Source organism: Diplotaxodon limnothrissa, linkage group LG17 (assembly GCF_057381915.1).
Source record: "Diplotaxodon limnothrissa isolate DT_005_m linkage group LG17, D_limnothrissa_male_GT1.1, whole genome shotgun sequence".
Taxonomy (NCBI): domain Eukaryota; kingdom Metazoa; phylum Chordata; class Actinopteri; order Cichliformes; family Cichlidae; genus Diplotaxodon; species Diplotaxodon limnothrissa.
In genome coordinates, this window is record NC_140612.1 from 11,968,391 (window position 1) to 11,987,613 (window position 19,223).

Sequence of the window (19,223 nt, forward strand, 5' to 3'; positions counted from 1 at the left end):
CAATGAAGCAACAGTATAATGGCAACCAAACAGTTGACAGTATTCTACTGCAGATCTTATATTCTATACATTACAGTGCATCATTTCTTTTACAGTAAGAAACTGTTTTTATAGATTACAGTAAACACACTGTAAAATGACTTGTCATTATTTTACAGTAAAGTAACATGAAATTTTACTGAAGCAGCACCATTAAAGCAACAGGCGCTCACAAGCTGAAATTAGCAGGTGTCATTTTTACATTTATTAATTCAAGTTCCACATAATGAACCTGATTCAAACAGCATTCCCACACCGTACTTATTACTCTGCATTATCACAGAATCCCTGGAGAGGCTTCTGTCAGCTGCAACATATTCTGAGGATTTTTTTTTGTTTATTTCTGTCTTTGTAGCCAAGTTTCTTCCTTGCTGGTTGTGGGTGTTTGTTTGTTTGCTGAACTGTGTGTTTGTGCTTTTGCCTTAGGTGTTCGGGGGGCATTGAGGCGATGCAGGTCCCTCGGTCATCCCAGTGGAGGAGCCAGCTAATGACAAGTATCTTTGGCTGCTGAACGCCCCCCACCACCACCACCATCACCACCACCCTCATCCCTCCTACCCTCCATCCATCTCTGATGGCTCTATGGGGCATTCTCAGCCTCAGCCTTCACTGCTGGGTGTGTTTATGGTCCAGTGTAACAGCAACAGCAACATCAGCCAGCCTCCCAAATGACAAACCCGGGGGACCCCTGGACTGGCTCCTGTCTGATAAGGGGCCCTTCCACCACTCCCCAGAGTACATCGACTTTGTGGAAAAGAACCGACAAGGTTTCTCCACCAGATACAAGATATACAGGTGAGTTGTGACTGCAGCACGAGGAGATGCTTTTACACTGTATTTACTACTGCCAAATCGCTACCCTATTATATGCATGACAGATCTCACAGCAGTCGCATCAAATAGTCTCTGTGGTTGTCCTTTGAAAGATCAGCTGTGTGTAAATAAGGCCACATGATATCGATGTTAATGTGTTTACATTTTGAGGTTAGTCACAGTCTCAGCATTTTGTTAACTCCAGGCTTCTGTGTACAGTCAGTATGCACATGCTAAACACTTTAACCGCTAACAGAGAAAGGCTGACACCAAACTTATTTAGCTTGTGAATATATTGCACCTATTATTACAATTTAAAAGTCTTAAAATATATTTAAAAATCAGCTTATTTTGATTCAATGCAGTTAGCAACCAACAATCTAGCAAAAGACACAGTTACAGTAGGCAATACATTCATTGTGTGGCCTATGCACTGATTTTGGGACTGTTCAAAGAAAGAGACATTGACAGTGACTATTTCCTGTAGGTACCACCGGGCGATTATCAGTCTGCTGTTGCGTATTTTGTGGTGTGTAATAAGAAAGATTTACACATGTACTCTTCATAATTAATGTGAAATGTGAATTTCGGCAACCTGAGAGCTAAATAAAAGTCCTTTACTGACCCACATAAAGCACTGTAGTGAAAATGATAATGCTTGCAATGAAATGAAGCCGCTTCATGTAAATGAAATGATGGAGATGAGGAAGGAAAGGAGTAAACATTTATCTGCCATGGTTGGAAAAGCTTTTAAAAGCATGCTCATACATCTGTTGTAGAATGCACGTAAGGGACAAGTCAAAGTTAAAGAGAAAGATATTGCAGGGGGATTTTATTCTGAAAATACACGTTTCAGGGTACCAAGGGTTTTTAGGGCATCTTCCATTCCTTGTTTTCTATTTTTACAACGTGTATGGGAGGAGAGAGAATTTAACATAACTGTAGAGCATTTGGTGGGCAGTATGCTTTATGAAATCCCTGTTCATGGCTCTTTAATACACAGACTGTATTATTTGGCTTGCATTGTCATGCATTAAAGCATCCTCACAGCACAGTGCTCACAGGATAATTGACACGCCTAGACAGAATCATGATGTATTACATGCACGCACGCTGCTATCAGCTGGTTCTATATCACATTCTGCTGCTCTCCAAACCCTCGGGGAGTCACCTGATCAGGTGGTCAAATGAGATCTGTTGATTAGCACTGTAAAAGAAGAAAGATTTGTCATGACAGCACAGTCAGAGGTATCGCCACGCGACCAAATTAGTGGAGATTGTGTCATGAATCATATCCGTCGTCGTTTAGGAGGATGTTGTCCAGGCTTCTGGAAATGGACAGACGGGATTCCTGTCATCTACGGATCGTTGTAAGGATGCTTTATGGCTTCTGTGATCGGTTGCTGCGTTCGAGCTTTTTAATATTTCCTTCCCCGGCAAAAGGCAGTGGTCTGCTGGAGCTGAGCTGCATGGGCGGCAAGATTAATAGTCTTATCATGTGGCCAAGTGATTAGTGAGCTCTTAGTACTTATTACTCTGCATTATCACAGAATCCCTGGAGAGGCTTCTGTCAGCTGCAAGGTTGTGTTTGAGGCCCTCTAGATTACTACAGTGCGGCATTGATTAATAGTGATTATATTAAAAGGAAAAACCAACCTAAAAAGTAAATAGCCTGTAAATCTTCCCAAATTGAATTCACTTGGATTCAGTCCCATTTGCTTTCAGTAACCGACACAGACATTGGCGGATACAGCTGCGTGTTTTTGTTCTAGCAAAAAAAAACAAAAAAACAACAACTTCCTTTTCAGTCCCAGTGTTGGGGGCACACACACCTGGACATAGCTCATAAAAAATTCAGGGAGGATTGTTTTATTAAAGAAATGTGGGCCCGCTGCAGTTTTCTCCCAAGGGGGTCAAACCACATGGTTATGCCCCTGTTGTGTTACAAATGTCCTTAAATTTCCAGTCAGGCTATTTCTGTACTACAAGAACAGATCGCTATGCACTGTTAAGGTAGTCACTGACCCTTTTTTGGCCTGCGAAAGATTAAATGAATCCTACTTACTACTCCTCAAAACCAAAAGATAGCGAGCACATCTTCAAAGACTGATGTTTGCATTTATTTAAATAAAAGGGACCTAAATAGGTGTGGTGTTGATTGGTTGATTGGTTTTGATTCAGCTTTTTTATTAGTAATTGAGCTGGGTATTTCCTCAAAAGTTACAATCCTGTCTAAACTTTAAATTGCATTTAAACAGAATACAATTATTGAAATTTCATGAACCCATATTTTATTCATAATAGAACATTGAAAATTTATTAAGTGCTTTCACTGAGAAAATGTACCATTTAAGAAATAATAAGCTTGTTTTGAATTCAGCATCTCAGAAAGGTTCGGTTATGGCAACAAAAAAATTGAGAAAAGTCAATGGTATAGGTCAGTAACATGATTGGGGGTAAAAGGAGCATCTTAGTGAGACAGTTTCTCAGATGTAAAGATGGGCAGAGGTTCACCAATGTGCAAAAATCTCCCTAAAGACTTGTTTAAAAAAAGAGGGGATGCTACACAGTGGTAAACATGGTCCTGTTCCAATCTTTTGAGACATGTTCCTGCCATCACGTTCATGATCGTATTTTCTTTTTCAGTTCTTATTTTTTTGCACTATGTCACTAAAACATGTTTTTATTTACATTTTACACAATGTTTTTGGAACTGTGGCTGTATAATAGTAATTTACTTTATTTCTTATATCCATAATGCAATGTTGGAATATTGTCCACTAGCAGCTACACAAGGTAATGTTTAATTTGTATGGCAACATAGTTTTGTGATTTAGAAAAATCTGACCACATTATATATACAATCAATCTAATAAAAATTTACTGAGGAATTACAGATTTCTTTATTTTATTTTTAAATTAGACTGTATTTAAAAGTTGGAACTACCACCCTGCGGTTAGAGATTTACCACTGTGTAGCCTAGAGTATTAAACTTTTTGTTATTGTGACTCGTAGGAGGGAAAACCTGACTATTAAATTGCTTACTGGCTGTAGAAGTATAACTGGCCAATCCTTAGTATTTTCATTATGACTTTAAGTGATAATTGAACCAGTAACCAGTATAAATTTGGTCAGCTGGTCATTCCTTCTTCTATATGAAGTCATTTTGTAACCCGAAGAGTCATCATTGCTGACAATTAAATATAATACAAGTTTAAGCACATGGTTTCACTCTTCAGACACACCACCACCAAGCAGTTACATATTTTGCCAGTATACATTGGTGTTTTCTGGTTCAGTATATATATATATATTTCGGAACTGCTCAGCATTATTTTGCTACCCCATTAGTGTTTGTTCTGGAAGTTGCTGAGCTGAAGCTCTGGTCATCCTACACCGCCTTGTCACTTGAATACATTTAAATGACTTTTGTGTGGAGATAAATATTCCTGGCTTATCTAACACAAACCTTGCAGTACCTCTCACGATGAGACAAGCCCAAAGGTGCTTTTACTGTAATATTTGTCACTACAAGCAAATTGCCTTTCAGCTCAATCATTATCTGCTGCCTATTATCATTATTATTAGTAGCATTAGCAGATAAAACCAATGGATTCCTTATAGCATATTATATTATAGCTGTGTTTATTCAATGCTCATTGTTTTAAGAATTGCACTAAATTCCAGATAAAATCCTTTTTGCTGTATGAAGGGATTTGGGAGCTATTAAAACTGTTTTGCACTAAGTTTGCCATCGACATGCAAAAACATTTTTTTTAATATTCTGTAATATGCTCAGTGATATGTGAAGTGATCTTGGTGATCCCATAGTGTGCAGATTAAATAATATTGTTGTTCCTCCTTTTATTTGGTGCGAGATTTTGTAGATGTGTCTTGGTAGTAGGATGCTTCATTTTGATGAACATTTTTATTTTATTAAATGTCACATGTAACTCATCTGTCTGCCTATGCAGAGAGCAGTTCTGCATAAGCCCTTTAAATTGGGTTGTGGTGGGTTACCAGATTTTGTGACAGATGAGTTCAAAGTATGCGTATTATGTGGAGTGTGTTAGATTAGAAAGATTAGCTGGCAATTACATACACACACAAAATAGAATTCGACTTAAGTTGTGAAAGTAATAACAGATAGTTTTGAAATAACAGAGAACCTCTGGAAACACAGAGGTGTTGGCAAGTATTACCAGAACATTATGTATGCTGTGATTTCTGATTGAATCCCAGTATTAAAAGATCCATTCCTTAGTCTCTTCCTCAAAATGAGGACTTTATGCATAAATTAATAAGCTAGAGTAACATCAAACCTACCATAAACATCTCTCTCTTACTCCGTAAAATAAAATGTAGCTAATAAACACATCCAAGAATATAATCTGCTCCCAGTTTGAGTGCATCTCTCTCACATACACAAACATGCCACATGTGGAAGTTAGCTGAACAAAAGACAGGTGGAGTAAAATAGGAGCATCAACATCACCGACTTACTGACATGTTATGTTACAGTAAGCAATAGACCGAACACCAAGAGCTGGAGTGAGAGAGAGAGAGAGAGAGAGAGAGAGAGAGAGAGAGAAATGCATTGTCATCATAGGATGATTTCAGGCGTGTCAACTCACTTGACTTGAAATTTGCTGTTAAATGAAAAACTTTTGCAACATACAAAATAAAGTTGCTGGTGTAGCCTGAATATCCTGACTGCTGACTAATAATAGGTGCAATATATTCACTTTCTGTTCTTCTAGTATGTTGCAAGCTACTGCTAACATGTAGGGGCCCTTAGATTGATTTGCTCATGAGTCCGGATTGGACCAACATTTGATCCAAAGATGTGTGTCCATATTACGCATAGGTTTCCTGTACATGTCGAGGACCAAGATGTTTGACAAAAGCGGAAGAAGAAAATTAATGGACAGGATTTTTGTTCCTAATAACAACAGTAGAAAAAGGTTTTAGTTAACCATTTTAACAGTGATAAGTATGAGGCTGCTTAGTTTTCAGTTAAGTTAACAGTGCTCACCAGGTGGTTGCCAATTTATAGTTACATACCCAGCTTATTATACCAGCTGGGTGTCTGATGACCAGTAGAGTGTATGTATTCTATTTTATTTTATTATTATTATTATTTTATTCTATTCTTACTACTGAGCTGGGTGACCTTCCTGCATCCTCATTTTCTAGCATTTGTCCCCCTTCAGTGTGGGTTATTCCTTTCTTTTTTCATTCAACTACATTTATTCACTCCAACACATCCCGATTCCCTTGCTGTGGATCCTGGTGATGTGGATCAGTGAGTAAATTTTTTTAGTCACTCTTGACTTAACTTGATGTCTCCAATGTGCAGGTGGTGGCTGATCATCATTCCACTTGTAATTATATCCACTCTTTGTGATGAGCTGGTTTAGAGGATTAAGGCCTATGCAGAACAGCAGTGGGAACAGTGCATCACTTTGATCTTTTTTGCACTTGGTGATCACTGACTTGGAGTTGGTCTACAGCTCCTCTCCTTTCCCACTGAGTTGCTGATGAAGGTAATGGTCATCTGTGACACTCCCCATGTGCATTAATAAGCCTTGGTCGCCCGTGACCCCGTCACTGGTCACTGTTCCTTCTTTGGATCACGTTTGATAGATACTGACCACTGCAGACCGGGCATGCACCACAAGAGCTGCCATTTTGGAGAATCTCTGAGCCAGTCGTCTGGCCATCATGCTTTTGCTTTTGTCAAAGTTGCCCAAATTCGTATGATTGCCCAGTTTTCCTGCTTCTAAGACATCAACTTTCTCATATTTCAGCTGTGATAGACTTATGACTCTATGGGTCTGTTTCTGTGCTGCCACAATCAGAGCCTCTCTGCTGTCATTTAAGTGGGCCTTTTCTAGCCACTGGCAAGATTTCTTGATGTCAGCCCCTTCCTCTATTTGTTGATCGTACATCCCAGGTGCATCGGTCACTCAGTCTGTCTTCAGCTAGCTTGGGCATTCTTGAAGCAGCTCATCTCAGGGTAGGGGGCATCTTCCTGATCTATTTTTTCGGATTGTTGATTGTCACGCTGACACTCACTAAACCTTGCACTCCCTCTTTCTGTTGCTCATAGAGCCTCAGGGTCCTGGACTTTCTGTGGCCTGCTTGTTATTCCAACAAGGTATCCGATGACTGGTACACTGCAAAACATCAAAATCTTGCCAAGTATATTTGTCTTATTTCTAGTCAAAATGATCTCATTACACTTAAAATAAGACACAGTCAGCTACAGGGCAACATTTCAGTAAGCTAAAGGAATTTGTTTCAAGACAGTGAATCTTGAAACTAGAGAAAATTAGAGATTTTTCACTTGTTCCACTGGCAGATTTTTTTCACTTATTTCAAGCTAAAATACCTCGTATTAAGTAAAAAAAAATCTGCCAGTGGAACAAGTGAAAAATCTCTAGTTTTAAGATTCACTGTCTTGAAACAAGTTCCTTTAGTTTACTGAAATGTTGCCCTGTAGCTCACTGTCTTATTTTAAGTGTAATGAGATAATTCTGACTAGAAATAAGACAAATATACTGGGTAAGATTTTGAGTTTTTGCAGTGTAGGGTGTATGTATTGATGGCTTGGATCTTATTCTTATTGTTGAGATGGCTTACCTTTTTAGAGGTGTTTTGCTGGCTGACCTTCTTGTGTCTTTATCATGGTTCCCATTGGCCTGTGGGATATCAGGTACTTTCCTGTTTGTCTCCTATTCTGCCATCTGGCAACTCCAACTCAATCCCAGTCCGGATCACCTTCCCTCTCTTTCGTCTGTCTTTCTGTCTGCTGCTCTCTCTTTATATGTATGTGTGTGTTTATGTGTTTTTGTTTTATATCAGAGATTAGATGTAACAGGACTCAAACCTTCCAAAAACCTCAACTCTTGAGTGATCAATCCACAGACAATTTTCCCAAATGTCTCATGGATCATCAAGACATTTTTGGCTAATGCGAAATTAACCTTTGTTGTTCATATAGGCTCAGACAGATTTAGAAAGCTTTTTTTCTTTTCTGTAATAAGTGAATCATCATTTAAAAATTTCATTTTTGGTTATTATGGGTATCTTTGTCTAATAAAAAAGTAGGCAATCTGAAACATGTAAATGTGACATGTTAAAAGATCAAACCTTTAAAAATAAATTCCAGTCTTTCAACATGCTGAAGTCAATTTAGTCTACCACTCCTAAAGCTGCTGTCAACATAGATATTGAAGTCATCAACAACACATAATTGCTTCACACTTTAAATTAAGGACACATAATTAAACTACTACAACAGTTTTCAGTGGAATTAATTAGAGCACAGATAGCATCAATGTGTCTTTGAGCGCCACTGTATATTAACGAATAGTAGACTAAAACAATGGGATTCTTCTAATTATTCCTAATTTATTTATTCAACATGCCAGAGTACTTATGATGCACCCATTCTTTGTGTTCAACTTGATCACAACAAAGCGGCTTACGGTTTGATATAAGAGGCACTTCAGCTACAATGAACAACAGCAGAGTTCCTAAACCACAAGGGAGACTGCAGGTGCTCTGAAGAGGGTTGAGGTGAGTGTTTTAGAGCAAACTCCCTCAGCGCTGCTTCTCAACATCCCACTGCTACATTCTAACTGATGTTCTCTGTCTTATCTCCTCTCCTGAAATCCCCTTAGAGGTTTTGACAACTCCAAGTTCTCCCATGAGGTAAATAATCTGGTAAAAGAACCATAATAAATAGTAGGCCTTTAAAGACTCTTCCCTTTGATTGTCTTGGAAAAAGTGTTGCTCTCTTGGCACTTGGTTGTTTTGGAAGTGAAATAAAAAACATTTCACAATTATATAAATCAGTAGAAATCGTAAAAGTATTAAAGAGACAATGATCCCACTGTAAATGGACAAAATACAGGCTCATTTGCTTTAATTCTTTTTCTCATTGTCATTGTCATTCCTTTAGTGCCATCATGACTTTGACGTTTACAGTTTCGAGTGAAATATCTCTGTGACTTACAGCTGGCTTGTCAGATATTTTATTCAGATTGCTTGGTTCCAGCCGCAGTTTGTTTTAGGCTAATTTGCAATGAACACACAGCACTGTGGCACTTGACATGCGTTACACCTGCTAAATAGAAACGTAGGTTATTAGCATCAGCGCTGACATTACCATTTAGCTCAAAGCAGTGTGAGAACAGCACAGCCTCACCCAACCATTGCAGTCACAGCATCAGACTATAAGTCCTGTTGAAATAAATTCACCCTGATTGTGTTGCTATGTCACATTAAAGTTATGTTTTCTTGGATGCATTTAAAAAATTATAGAAGATAGTGAAGAGCCACAGTATGTTCTAATGTATTGATACATTAATCACAATACAACACTGTCTCACCTGTTTCTCTTTTGAATATTGGAAACTGTCCTCTATCATGTGAGAAGCTTTCACCAGTAAGTGTTTTTCACCATCGTGCTACATTCGTAAGTAAATGTGGCTTTCGCTTGTGTTTGTTGCCAGTGATAATTTTTGACAGTCCTTTTTTAGTTGAAAGACACGCTGCTTAGCGCCGACTGCTGGGCAGAGGTGATTGAAAGTGACAATATTATTTTCTGGTCTGCTCTTCCACATGTGTAGTTCAGATTTCTGCTAAATCCTAATAAATGCTCAATGACAGGAGAAGATGAATTACCAGAATCGGTGGCTCGAGTTACAGTGTTTGAGCTGGCTCAGCAGTGATGGAGTAATGAATTCACACCACGTTATGCCTCTACTCAATTTCCCACTTTTCTTACTGATTGAATTTGAAAGATTTTTTAACAAGTTCTGCAAAGGAAATGAAAGAGGCTTTGTGTTTTTGTGGGTGTGCAAGTGTGTGTGATTGTTTGCTTTGGGGATTCACTGGAGAGCATCCCCACTGCTTCCAATGCAAACACAATGTGGGCCTTCTGCCTTAGCCACCTGTTCATGGCGAACACTGCCAAGAGGAAAGCTGCCAAATTCACCAGGGTGAAGGTAGGAGTGCTGACATGCATTTGGCCTTACTCTGAACCTCTTGCGTCTAGAAAATCCATGCGGTTATTTTTTGTGTTTTAAGATTTCAATAAAATTACAATTTAACTGTGAATTGATTGAATTGATTATGCTGATTAAAGGTTGTAAAACCACTTACACTCATGAAAAAAGCCCACCTTTCTTAAATCCTAAAGGTTTATGTTTCAGGACAATAAAAACAGTCTGGTCCTTTCGGCAGCTTCCTGGGGCCTGTTCTTCGTACCGCGCTAAGTGAGTTAGCTGGATGAGATTGTTGACGATTTCGCGTGATCCTGGATCGTTCGGTTCCCCGAAGCCCATCCGGGACTTGCTGTCATAGCAACAGAGCCGTAAGCGTAAACCTGCTGGGGAGCAGGTTTACTTTATGTAAACAGGATTAGATCGCGGCCACGCAGGTATGTCCGCGTCATTCATACGAAAGCAACAGCGATATTCCACCACTGTTTCACCATAAATAAATAACATCAATGTAACTAAAGATAATGCAGCACTTGATCCTTTTATTGATGTCACACAGATACATACAGGTCATTCCCTAAAAAAGGGAAATGTACTATTAACATTCTATTACATGTATGTGATTATTACAGATGTAATTCATATTTCAGAGTAGTAATTGTAAATTACTTCGTGTAATCAAGATGAGAGACCACGGCTATAAAAGCGAAGGTGGATTTGGGAAGTCTGTCGCAGTCATATCCTGTCCGTTTACGCGAGCAACCCATTGCGGAAGGTGCAAGATTGATAAGGAGAGTCCTCAGAATTCAGCGTATATTGCGGGACAGACAGGATCCTTTAGCTCAGCGCGACAGTGTGCTCATAGAGAGATATCGATTTTCCCGTGAGGGTATTATTCACTTAACCAACTTGTTGACGAGGGGGTGCAGGACCACCACCTGTCTTTTTTTTTGCTCTGCCCTTTTCTTGGTTGCTGTTATGAACAAACAAACAGAGAACCGGAATAGCGAGCTCAGAGTTAGCGCGATGATTTGGTCTTGGATGTTTCATTTGATCTTGGATGTAGTAAGCGACGTACGAAGCACAGGGCCCTGTTCATTCTAATTCCGTTGTTTTCATTCAAATGCTTTTGTTTTCATTCAAACTCTGTTCTGTTTATTCAAATTCTATTCATTTCATTCTAATTCTGTTCTTTTCATTCTAATTCCGTTCTTTTCATTGAAATTCCGTTGTTTTCATTCAAATGCTTTTGTTTTCATTCTAATTCTACTCTTTTTATTCAAATTCCATTGTTTGTTCTCAAATTCTGTTGTTTACATTAAAATTTCGTCTTTTTCATGTTAATTCCGTTGTTTTCATTCTAAATCTGTTGTTTGTTTTAAACTTCCATTGTTTTGATTGAAATTCCATTGTTTTCTTTCAAATTCTATTCATTTCATTCAAATTCCATTGTTTGTTCTCAAATTCTGTTCTTTTTATTCAAATTCTATTCATTTCATTCTAATTCCGTTCTTTTCATTGAAATTCCGTTGCTTTCATTCAAATGCTGTTGTTTTCATTCAAATTCTGTTGTTTTCATTCAAATGCTTTTGTTTTCATTCTAATTCTACTCTTTTTATTCAAATTCCATTGTTTGATCCCAAATTCTGTTGTTTTTATTGTAATTCTGTTGTTTGTTTTAAACTTCCATTGTTTTGATTCAAATTCTGTTGTGTTTTGATTCAAATTCTGTTCTGTCCATTCAAATTCTATTCATTTCATTCTAATTCTGTTCTTTTCATTGAAATTCCATTGTTTTCATTCAATTTCTGTTTTCATTCTAATTCTACTCTTTTTATTCAAATTCCATTGTTTGTTCCCAAATTCTGTTGTTTTCATTCTAATTCTGTTTTTTGTTTTAAACTTCCATTGTTTTGATTCAAATACTTTTGTTTTGATTCAAATTCCATTGTTTTGATTCAAATTCTGTTCTGTTCATTCAAATTCCATTGTTTTCATTCAAATTCTATTCTTTTCATTCTAATTCTGTTCTTTTCACTGAAAATCCATTGTTTTCATTCAAATGCTTTTGTTTTCATTCTAATTCTACTCTTTTTTTTTCACGCGCCCGTGCAGGACCACCACCTGTCTTTTTTTTTGCTCTGCCCTTTTCTTGGTTGCTGTTATGAACAAACAAACAGAGTATTCCAGGGTCTCTTTCCAAGAGACGACAAGCAATATAAGTGATAAATATTACCATTCTGTAGAATATATATATTTCACTTTTACTTGTTCCCATGTTCTAGTGGGTCCTGTTGTGGCTCTAATGTGAAAGGGGATATAATATAACATATTATAATATAATATAATGTAATATAATATTGGATAATATGGTGTGATATGATAAATCTACCCTACCGCCTACTGGTGTTGGCCAGAGGGGCCGATGGCGCAATATGGCAGCCTGGCTTCTGTCAGTCTGCCCCAGGGCAGCTGTGGCTACAACCGTAGCTGCCTCCACCAGTGTGTGAATGTGAGAGTGAATGAATAGTGGCATTGTAAAGCGCTTTGGGTGCCTTGAAAAGCGCTATATAAATCCACTCCATTATTATTGTTATTATTGAATTACTTACGAGTTTGATTTGTCAGCAACTTTCTGCCAGCCCTCTCTCCTTGCTTTTGCAGCCTTTGCAGTGTTCCCTTGCGTTTTAATTAAACTCTGAAACTCCTGAAATCCCTCACTCAAGAGTTCTTGCTCTGCTGCCGAAAAATACCGAGCGCGCTCCTTCGACATTTTCGCCGACCAATCAAAGGGTTGCCGATCAATGTTTCTACTATCGATGCGTAGCCCCTGTTGGGCCACCCAGTGATCTCACATTACTTCATCCAGCTATACTAATCGTCAACAACAGGTGTGTTCGGGGAACCGGAATAGCGAGCTCAGAGTTAGCGCGATGATTTGGTCTTGGATGTTTCATTTGATCTTGGATGTAGTAAGCGACGTACGAAGAACGGGCCCTGGTCTGGAGTATTCAGGTGTTTGTTAGCTCAATGCCACAGACAAAAGCAATTGTCGCCGGCCATCAAGGCGAGGGATATAGGATCATTTTCAAACAGTTGGAAGTCCATTATTCTATAGAGAGGAAGATTATCCAGAAGTGGAAAACTTTCAAAACAGTTGGCAATCTTCCCAGAAGTGAACATTCTAACAAATTCACCCCAAGGTCAGACTTTATAATGCTGAGAGAAACTGCAAAAACCCAAGAGCTACAGCTCAGACTCTGCAGACCTCAGTTAGCATGTTTATGACAGTGATATTAGAACAAGACTGAACAAGTATGGCTTGTTTGGAAGGGTTGCAGGAGAAAGCCTCTTCTTACTAAAAAGCCTCTTCTTACTGGCAGCACAGCTTATGTTAAGTTGTTAACAAACCACAAGGCTTCTAGAACAATGTCCTCCGAAAAGATGAGACAAAAGTGGAGCTGTTTTGCTAAAATGCACAGTATAACATTTGACAAAAACCAAACACCACATGATCTTGGCACCTTTCAGTCATTGGGGCAACAGTGTAAACCAAAATATTCAGTAGTCTAATGTAATACAAGGTCAACTCTCTAAAAGCTAAAGCTTGGTCAAAAAAAAAGCAAACCTACAATAGAATGACCGAAAAAGAAAATATTCAAGGTGCTGCAATGGTCAAAGTAAAGACCTGAAACTGATTGAAATGCTGTGGCTGTTTCTTAAGAGAGCTGTGCATAAATGAATGCTTGCACACCTCAAAGAACCTAACACTGAAAGATGAGTGGCCCAAAATTACTCCACACTACTGTGAGAAACTGATAAATTCATATGGGAACGTTATTGCAGTTATTAGTTATTATTACTAGACCTATTGCTGCTGAAGGTGCCTCTATAAACTATTAAATGATGGGGTATATTAAGCTTCACACAATGCTTCTGGATTTTGGCTTAGGGTTTTTTTTTTTTTGTGTGTGAAGTAATGACATGGTGTGATATGTCATGTTAGGCTGTTCGTCTCAGGTTGTATTTACCTAATTGTAAGACCTGGTAGGGATGTTACTGAACTGCAGTTTTGTGTAGCTGATATTTGACATTTTTGTGTTCTTTTTAAGTCTGGGGTGGTTTAGAAGTTGGAGTGCAATCATCCCTCTAATTTGTAGTTGAGCAGTACAAAATTAACAACACATGGAAGTATTTTAGTTTAGTAAAAGTGCATCAGTTGTTGAGTCCTTTATATTTATCCAGGACTTCAGAGTAGACTGAATGTTTATGAACTCAAAATATCATTTTGGATTGCCTCATCAAATATCCTCACACAAAGACAACAAAAAAAAGAAAATATCAACAAAAACAGAAATGTACACATGCCCTGAGAAAAAACACACTTTAATTATTCCACTTACCCACTCAGTGGAGATAAAAGAGAGAATAATATTCATATGAAGGCAGAGTAATAATGATTCTTCTAGTTTAAACAGCTAATAGCTGAAGGGACAAAAGATCTCAAGTATTGGTTAACTGTAGGCATACATATCCTGCATGCTGATTAAAGTAAAAGAAATATCATGTGCAAAGGCAGTAGCGGCTTGTATAAAGTTATCTTAGTGGCTTTTACCCTAAAACGATGGTCAGGAACATTCAGATTACTGCCAGTGATCTTCTGACAGACTCACTGTCCATTTTGTTAACCATACTAAGGCTATCGAGGCAACAGACGAGCACAAAGGAATGTAGCACAATGGTCAAAAACACTTAGTGGTGAAAGCTCCTGACATGATAGAGGACAGTTTCCAATATTCAAAAGAGAAACAGGTGAGACAGTGTTGTATTGTGATTATTGTATCAATACATTAGAACATACTGTGGCTCTTCACTATCTTCTATAATTTTTTAAATGCATCCAAGAAAACATAACTTTAATGTGACATAGCAACACAATCAGGGTGAATTTATTTCAACAGGACTTATAGTCTGATGCTGTGACTGCAATGGTTGGGTGAGGCTGTGCTGTTCTCACACTGCTTTGAGCTAAATGGTAATGTCAGCGCTGATGCTAATAACCTACGTTTCTATTTAGCAGGTGTAACGCATGTCAAGTGCCACAGTGCTGTGTGTTCATTGCAAATTAGCCTAAAACAAACTGCGGCTGGAACCAAGCAATCTGAATAAAATATCTGACAAGCCAGCTGTAAGTCACAGAGATATTTCACTCGAAACTGTAAACGTCAAAGTCATGATGGCACTAAAGGAATGACAATGAGAAAAAAATTAAAGCAACACTTAACTCACAGCCTTTCCACAGCAGCTAACAATATCATCTACAACCGGACAATGTTTCATCGCCATATCACTGAAGATCTACGGTATCCATACGAACATCAGAATGCAGAGATGGTCCAGCTGAAACAGGACCTTTTGGCGTTTGAAAGGAGGAAAAAAAAATCAACAACTTGGCAGTAATGGTGTTAAGAGAGTTGAAACTGATGAAACTGATGTACCCCTGCAAAAAGAAGAAATGAAATTGATAATAATAATGACTTAGCTGGGTGTAGAGAGGACTGCAGCCCCTAAAATCAACTCTGTAGTGAAACCCATTTCATTTTATCCTTTCCCTGCAGGATGAACCATTTGGCCTATTGGGGGTTTAAGATAAGACAGGCCTAGCTTATCACAGTCAACGATAACTGAAGAAACGAATAACAGCGGGGGATTTTCGAATACTCTTCCTGTACCTGTAACTCCCCCCGCCTCCCCCCTTTCTATTTCTCTTTTTTTTGGTCCCACAGAACGTGCTGTGGCTTTGAAGTAGTGCTTTCACACTGCAAAGTGGAACTCAAGAGACATAGTGTCCCATTTGAAGAGGTCATTTATTTGTACGGCATGAAATGAGGTGAAGATTAATAGCTACACTAGATATATCTGAGCAAGAGATTAGTCAAAGCCTTTGTCTGAATACTACAGTGTCAGCAAAAAGGTCAACTGGTACCACATATCCATTTAACATCATTATGTTTACTTCGCACACTGCCCTCAATTTCTGCTTAATTTTGTGCGAATCAGTCTCGCTTTATAGTTCTATAACAGAAAAGGAAAATGATATGAGTTGTTTATAATCTGTGTCACCAGCTTGCTCTAACTTTTGTATGCAGCAGCCTGAGTTCTTGGCGATTTACTCTTTGTATCATTTAAACATCTGTGTGTTGGAGCTTTCCTCATTACTCCTGGTTTAATGTGATATATACCCTTTCAAAAGGCCACACTCCCTCCATCCATCATCTGCAGCCAAGGTTGTTCAACCCATTCTGATTACAGCAGTCAAGCTTTTACTCAGAAGACAGAAAAGTGCAACATTTGACTGATTGGACAATGCAGCTCACAAACATTTACTAAATGTTTGTTATTTCCTGCCACACAGTGAAGTCTGACAAAAATAATCCATCACTCGGGACAGTCGCATTCATTTCTGCATGGCTCATTTGTGCTTTTGATGCTCACGCTGCATCAGGATGTAACCCATCATAAAAAAGTTTTAAATGAATAGAGTGCTCTCCAAAACAGGCAGAAGGGTTTTTTTGAAGAACATTTTTCCCGTTACTTTCTTCTCACATGAGCGTGATTATGTGAGTAAATTGGGAGCAGCGCCAAGCAGAAATTGGCACCACACTCTGGTACCCTCCAAGAGAAATTTCAAAGTAATCATAGTCTATCTGTTATAATTACAGCTGTGATATCTGTCTGTGACTTCATAAATGTCTCTTTAGAAATTCATTGCAATGTAGATTTGCAAGGAAAGAGCGAAAAAAATCTATCTTCAGCAGTTCTTGGCTTAATAACTAAGTTTTACATTTTTTTTAAACATCAAAAACATTGAACGGCTTTAAAAAGGAAACAGCCTTAATTTAGCAAAATGGCAAACTAGGTTATTTCTCTGTAGGCGGGATGTCTTTTTCATGTTTATCTGTTCTTTTTTTATCTATGTCATGATAATATTAATACAAGTCCAATCATAAATTACATATCTGTGTTTTATACTTAATCTAACTGTCAGGAAAACTGTAACAGAAAAAAGTTTTTGTTTTTTTTAAAAAGCCTTCAAATTGAAAATGTCAAAATGCTGCTCTGCTTCCTGAAGCTGATTTGTTTGTCATAAACAGAAAGTAAAAGATAAAGTAAATTAAAGTAATATTGATTTTGTGAAGTTATGGAAAAATATATTAATGTGGGGTGGACAGCAATTGAACAAGAAAAAGCATCCATCCATCCATTTTCTTCCGCTTATCCGGGGCTGGGTCACAGTTGCAGCAGCCTAAGCAGCCTCCTCCAGCTTGTTTTGGGGACCACCAAGGCGTTCCCAGGCCAGCCGAGAGATATAATCTCTTCAGCGTGTCCTGGGTCTGCTCTGGTGCCTCCTCCAGGTGGGACATGCCCAGAACACCTGACCCAGGAGGCGCCCAGGAGGTATCCTTGTCAGATGCCTTGACCATCTCAACTGGCTCCTTTCGATGTGAAGGAGCAGCGGCTCTACTCTGAGCCCTTCCCGGATGGCCATACTTCTCACCCTATCTCTAAGGGAGAGGCCAGCCACCCTTCGGAGGAAGCCCATTTCCGCCGCTGGTATCCGCGATTTCGTTCTTTCGGTCACTATAGGTGAGGGTAGGGACGTAGATCGACTGGTAAATTCATTCAAAAAGTCATGCATGTTGCTGTTGATGTTAACCCCACAACTGCCACTGCTTTTAAAGAAAACAATGAAGGAGCATCCACTGCAGTTTAATCTCTCTGATTAGACAGTTTCCACAATAAAAGAAGAACAACATAACAGCAAAATCAAATCAACAACAGCTAACAAAACAGCTGTCAGGTATTGTTGGATAGATTTTATAGTAACACCTTTTTCAACATTTAGCTTGTTGAGTTGTCAGTGGATTTTATAAGCAGTTCTCTTAAAAAATCCCAACACAAAATGAAAGGTAACTAAGATTATCATCTAAATTTTACAAAATCTGATTGGTAGGTGGAAAGAAATAATAATAATTTTCATGAAGTCCCAGAACATTTAATGTGAGCAGCACCAGCATAGATACTGAAGTTGGTTGAAGTAACTGTTGCCACCCTCGTGTTATATCTTTTGGGCCTTTAAACATCGATACAGATTAGGAATCCCTGAGCTCAGCACTCACTTCTAAGCGCTTCTTTCCTGTATAGTGACCCTGTGTTTTGATCTTCGGCTACCTTAGTCGCATGGAGTTAGGCCACGGGTTCTCTTATCCTGTTTGTTATGACAGCAGGGTAGCAATGGTCAGAGTACAACTTGAAGCCTTGCCTGAAAGTCTGCAAGTAGCAGTGCTTTTATCAAAGTTAGCAGACTTTTTTCTCCCTGTTGGAGATACTGAAATAAAAAACCTTCCACCTGAGCTCAGTGGGTACACAGCATATGTTGCAACAGTACCCTATAGGTTTGAGAGCGTGAACCCGCAGACACACTTTTCTATTGATACTTTGATCAAAAGACCGAGTCAATATATGGTGAATGAGTGCGTATAAGCAAAGTTTTTTATTTGTTGTTCACCCATGTGTGCAGTCAGCTTTTCAGTCATTTCCTGTGCCATTCTTTAGTTTACGAGCCGTGAATGTTGTGTATTGTAGGCTTTGGGCTTTTTATGTCAGAGCACAAGCCTGTGAGGAGCCTCAGAAGTTATTTAGTTTTATCTCTTTGGTTTCTTTGGTGATTAACTTCACATTTGTGAGGCTTTTTCAAAGCAGTAAATAGTGTCTTGGGTCAAAACCACACTGATAAGAAAAACTTTGTGCTATCAGTTAGACTGATATTGGCAGCCGACATTTGTATTTCAGTTTTGGCAGTTGCCATCATGTTGATGAGGGGGAAAAAAAGAAATAGTGGATTACAAATTTTACATACTGCATTTGTATGTGCTTTAGTGACTTGATTGATACATTTCTTTATTCTTACTGCTTTTTACACTTCTATACAAGGTGACCGTGAGTACTTTGAAAGGTGCCTAAAATAAAATGCATGATTATTATCACTTTATGTTTTGTTATGACTTGGTTCTTAATCAAAACAAATATATTGGGTAGCAAAATTAAAATGCATTATAGCAAAACTCCAAGGAGATCTTTTTACACGAAGGATACCATGCGAAGTTCTCTTCTCACAACACAGTGTTCTCAGCCAGTACTTTTTTGCCACATGCTAGACAAACAAAGCACACAAGAGGCTACATTTGATTCACTGAGGCTCACTCTGTTGAGAAAAGTGTGTAAGTGCAACTAACGTAAACAGTACTATGTGTGAAGGACGCTTCATGTGGAAATTTATCATCCTTGAACTTTAT

The 19,223-nt window shown here is 38.5% G+C and overlaps 1 protein-coding gene across 1 annotated transcript in view; it reads left to right on the forward strand.

Annotated features, from left to right (window-relative positions):
• The first annotated feature begins 613 nt into the window (after positions 1-613).
• LOC146614673 (BMP/retinoic acid-inducible neural-specific protein 3-like) overlaps positions 614-19,223 on the forward strand; it is a 42,797-nt gene continuing 24,187 nt past the window's right edge. Inside the window, exon 1 of the mRNA XM_085375638.1 lies at positions 614-834. Within this exon, the coding sequence (XP_085231764.1) occupies positions 614-834 (221 nt within the window). The remainder of the gene's footprint in view (positions 835-19,223) is intronic.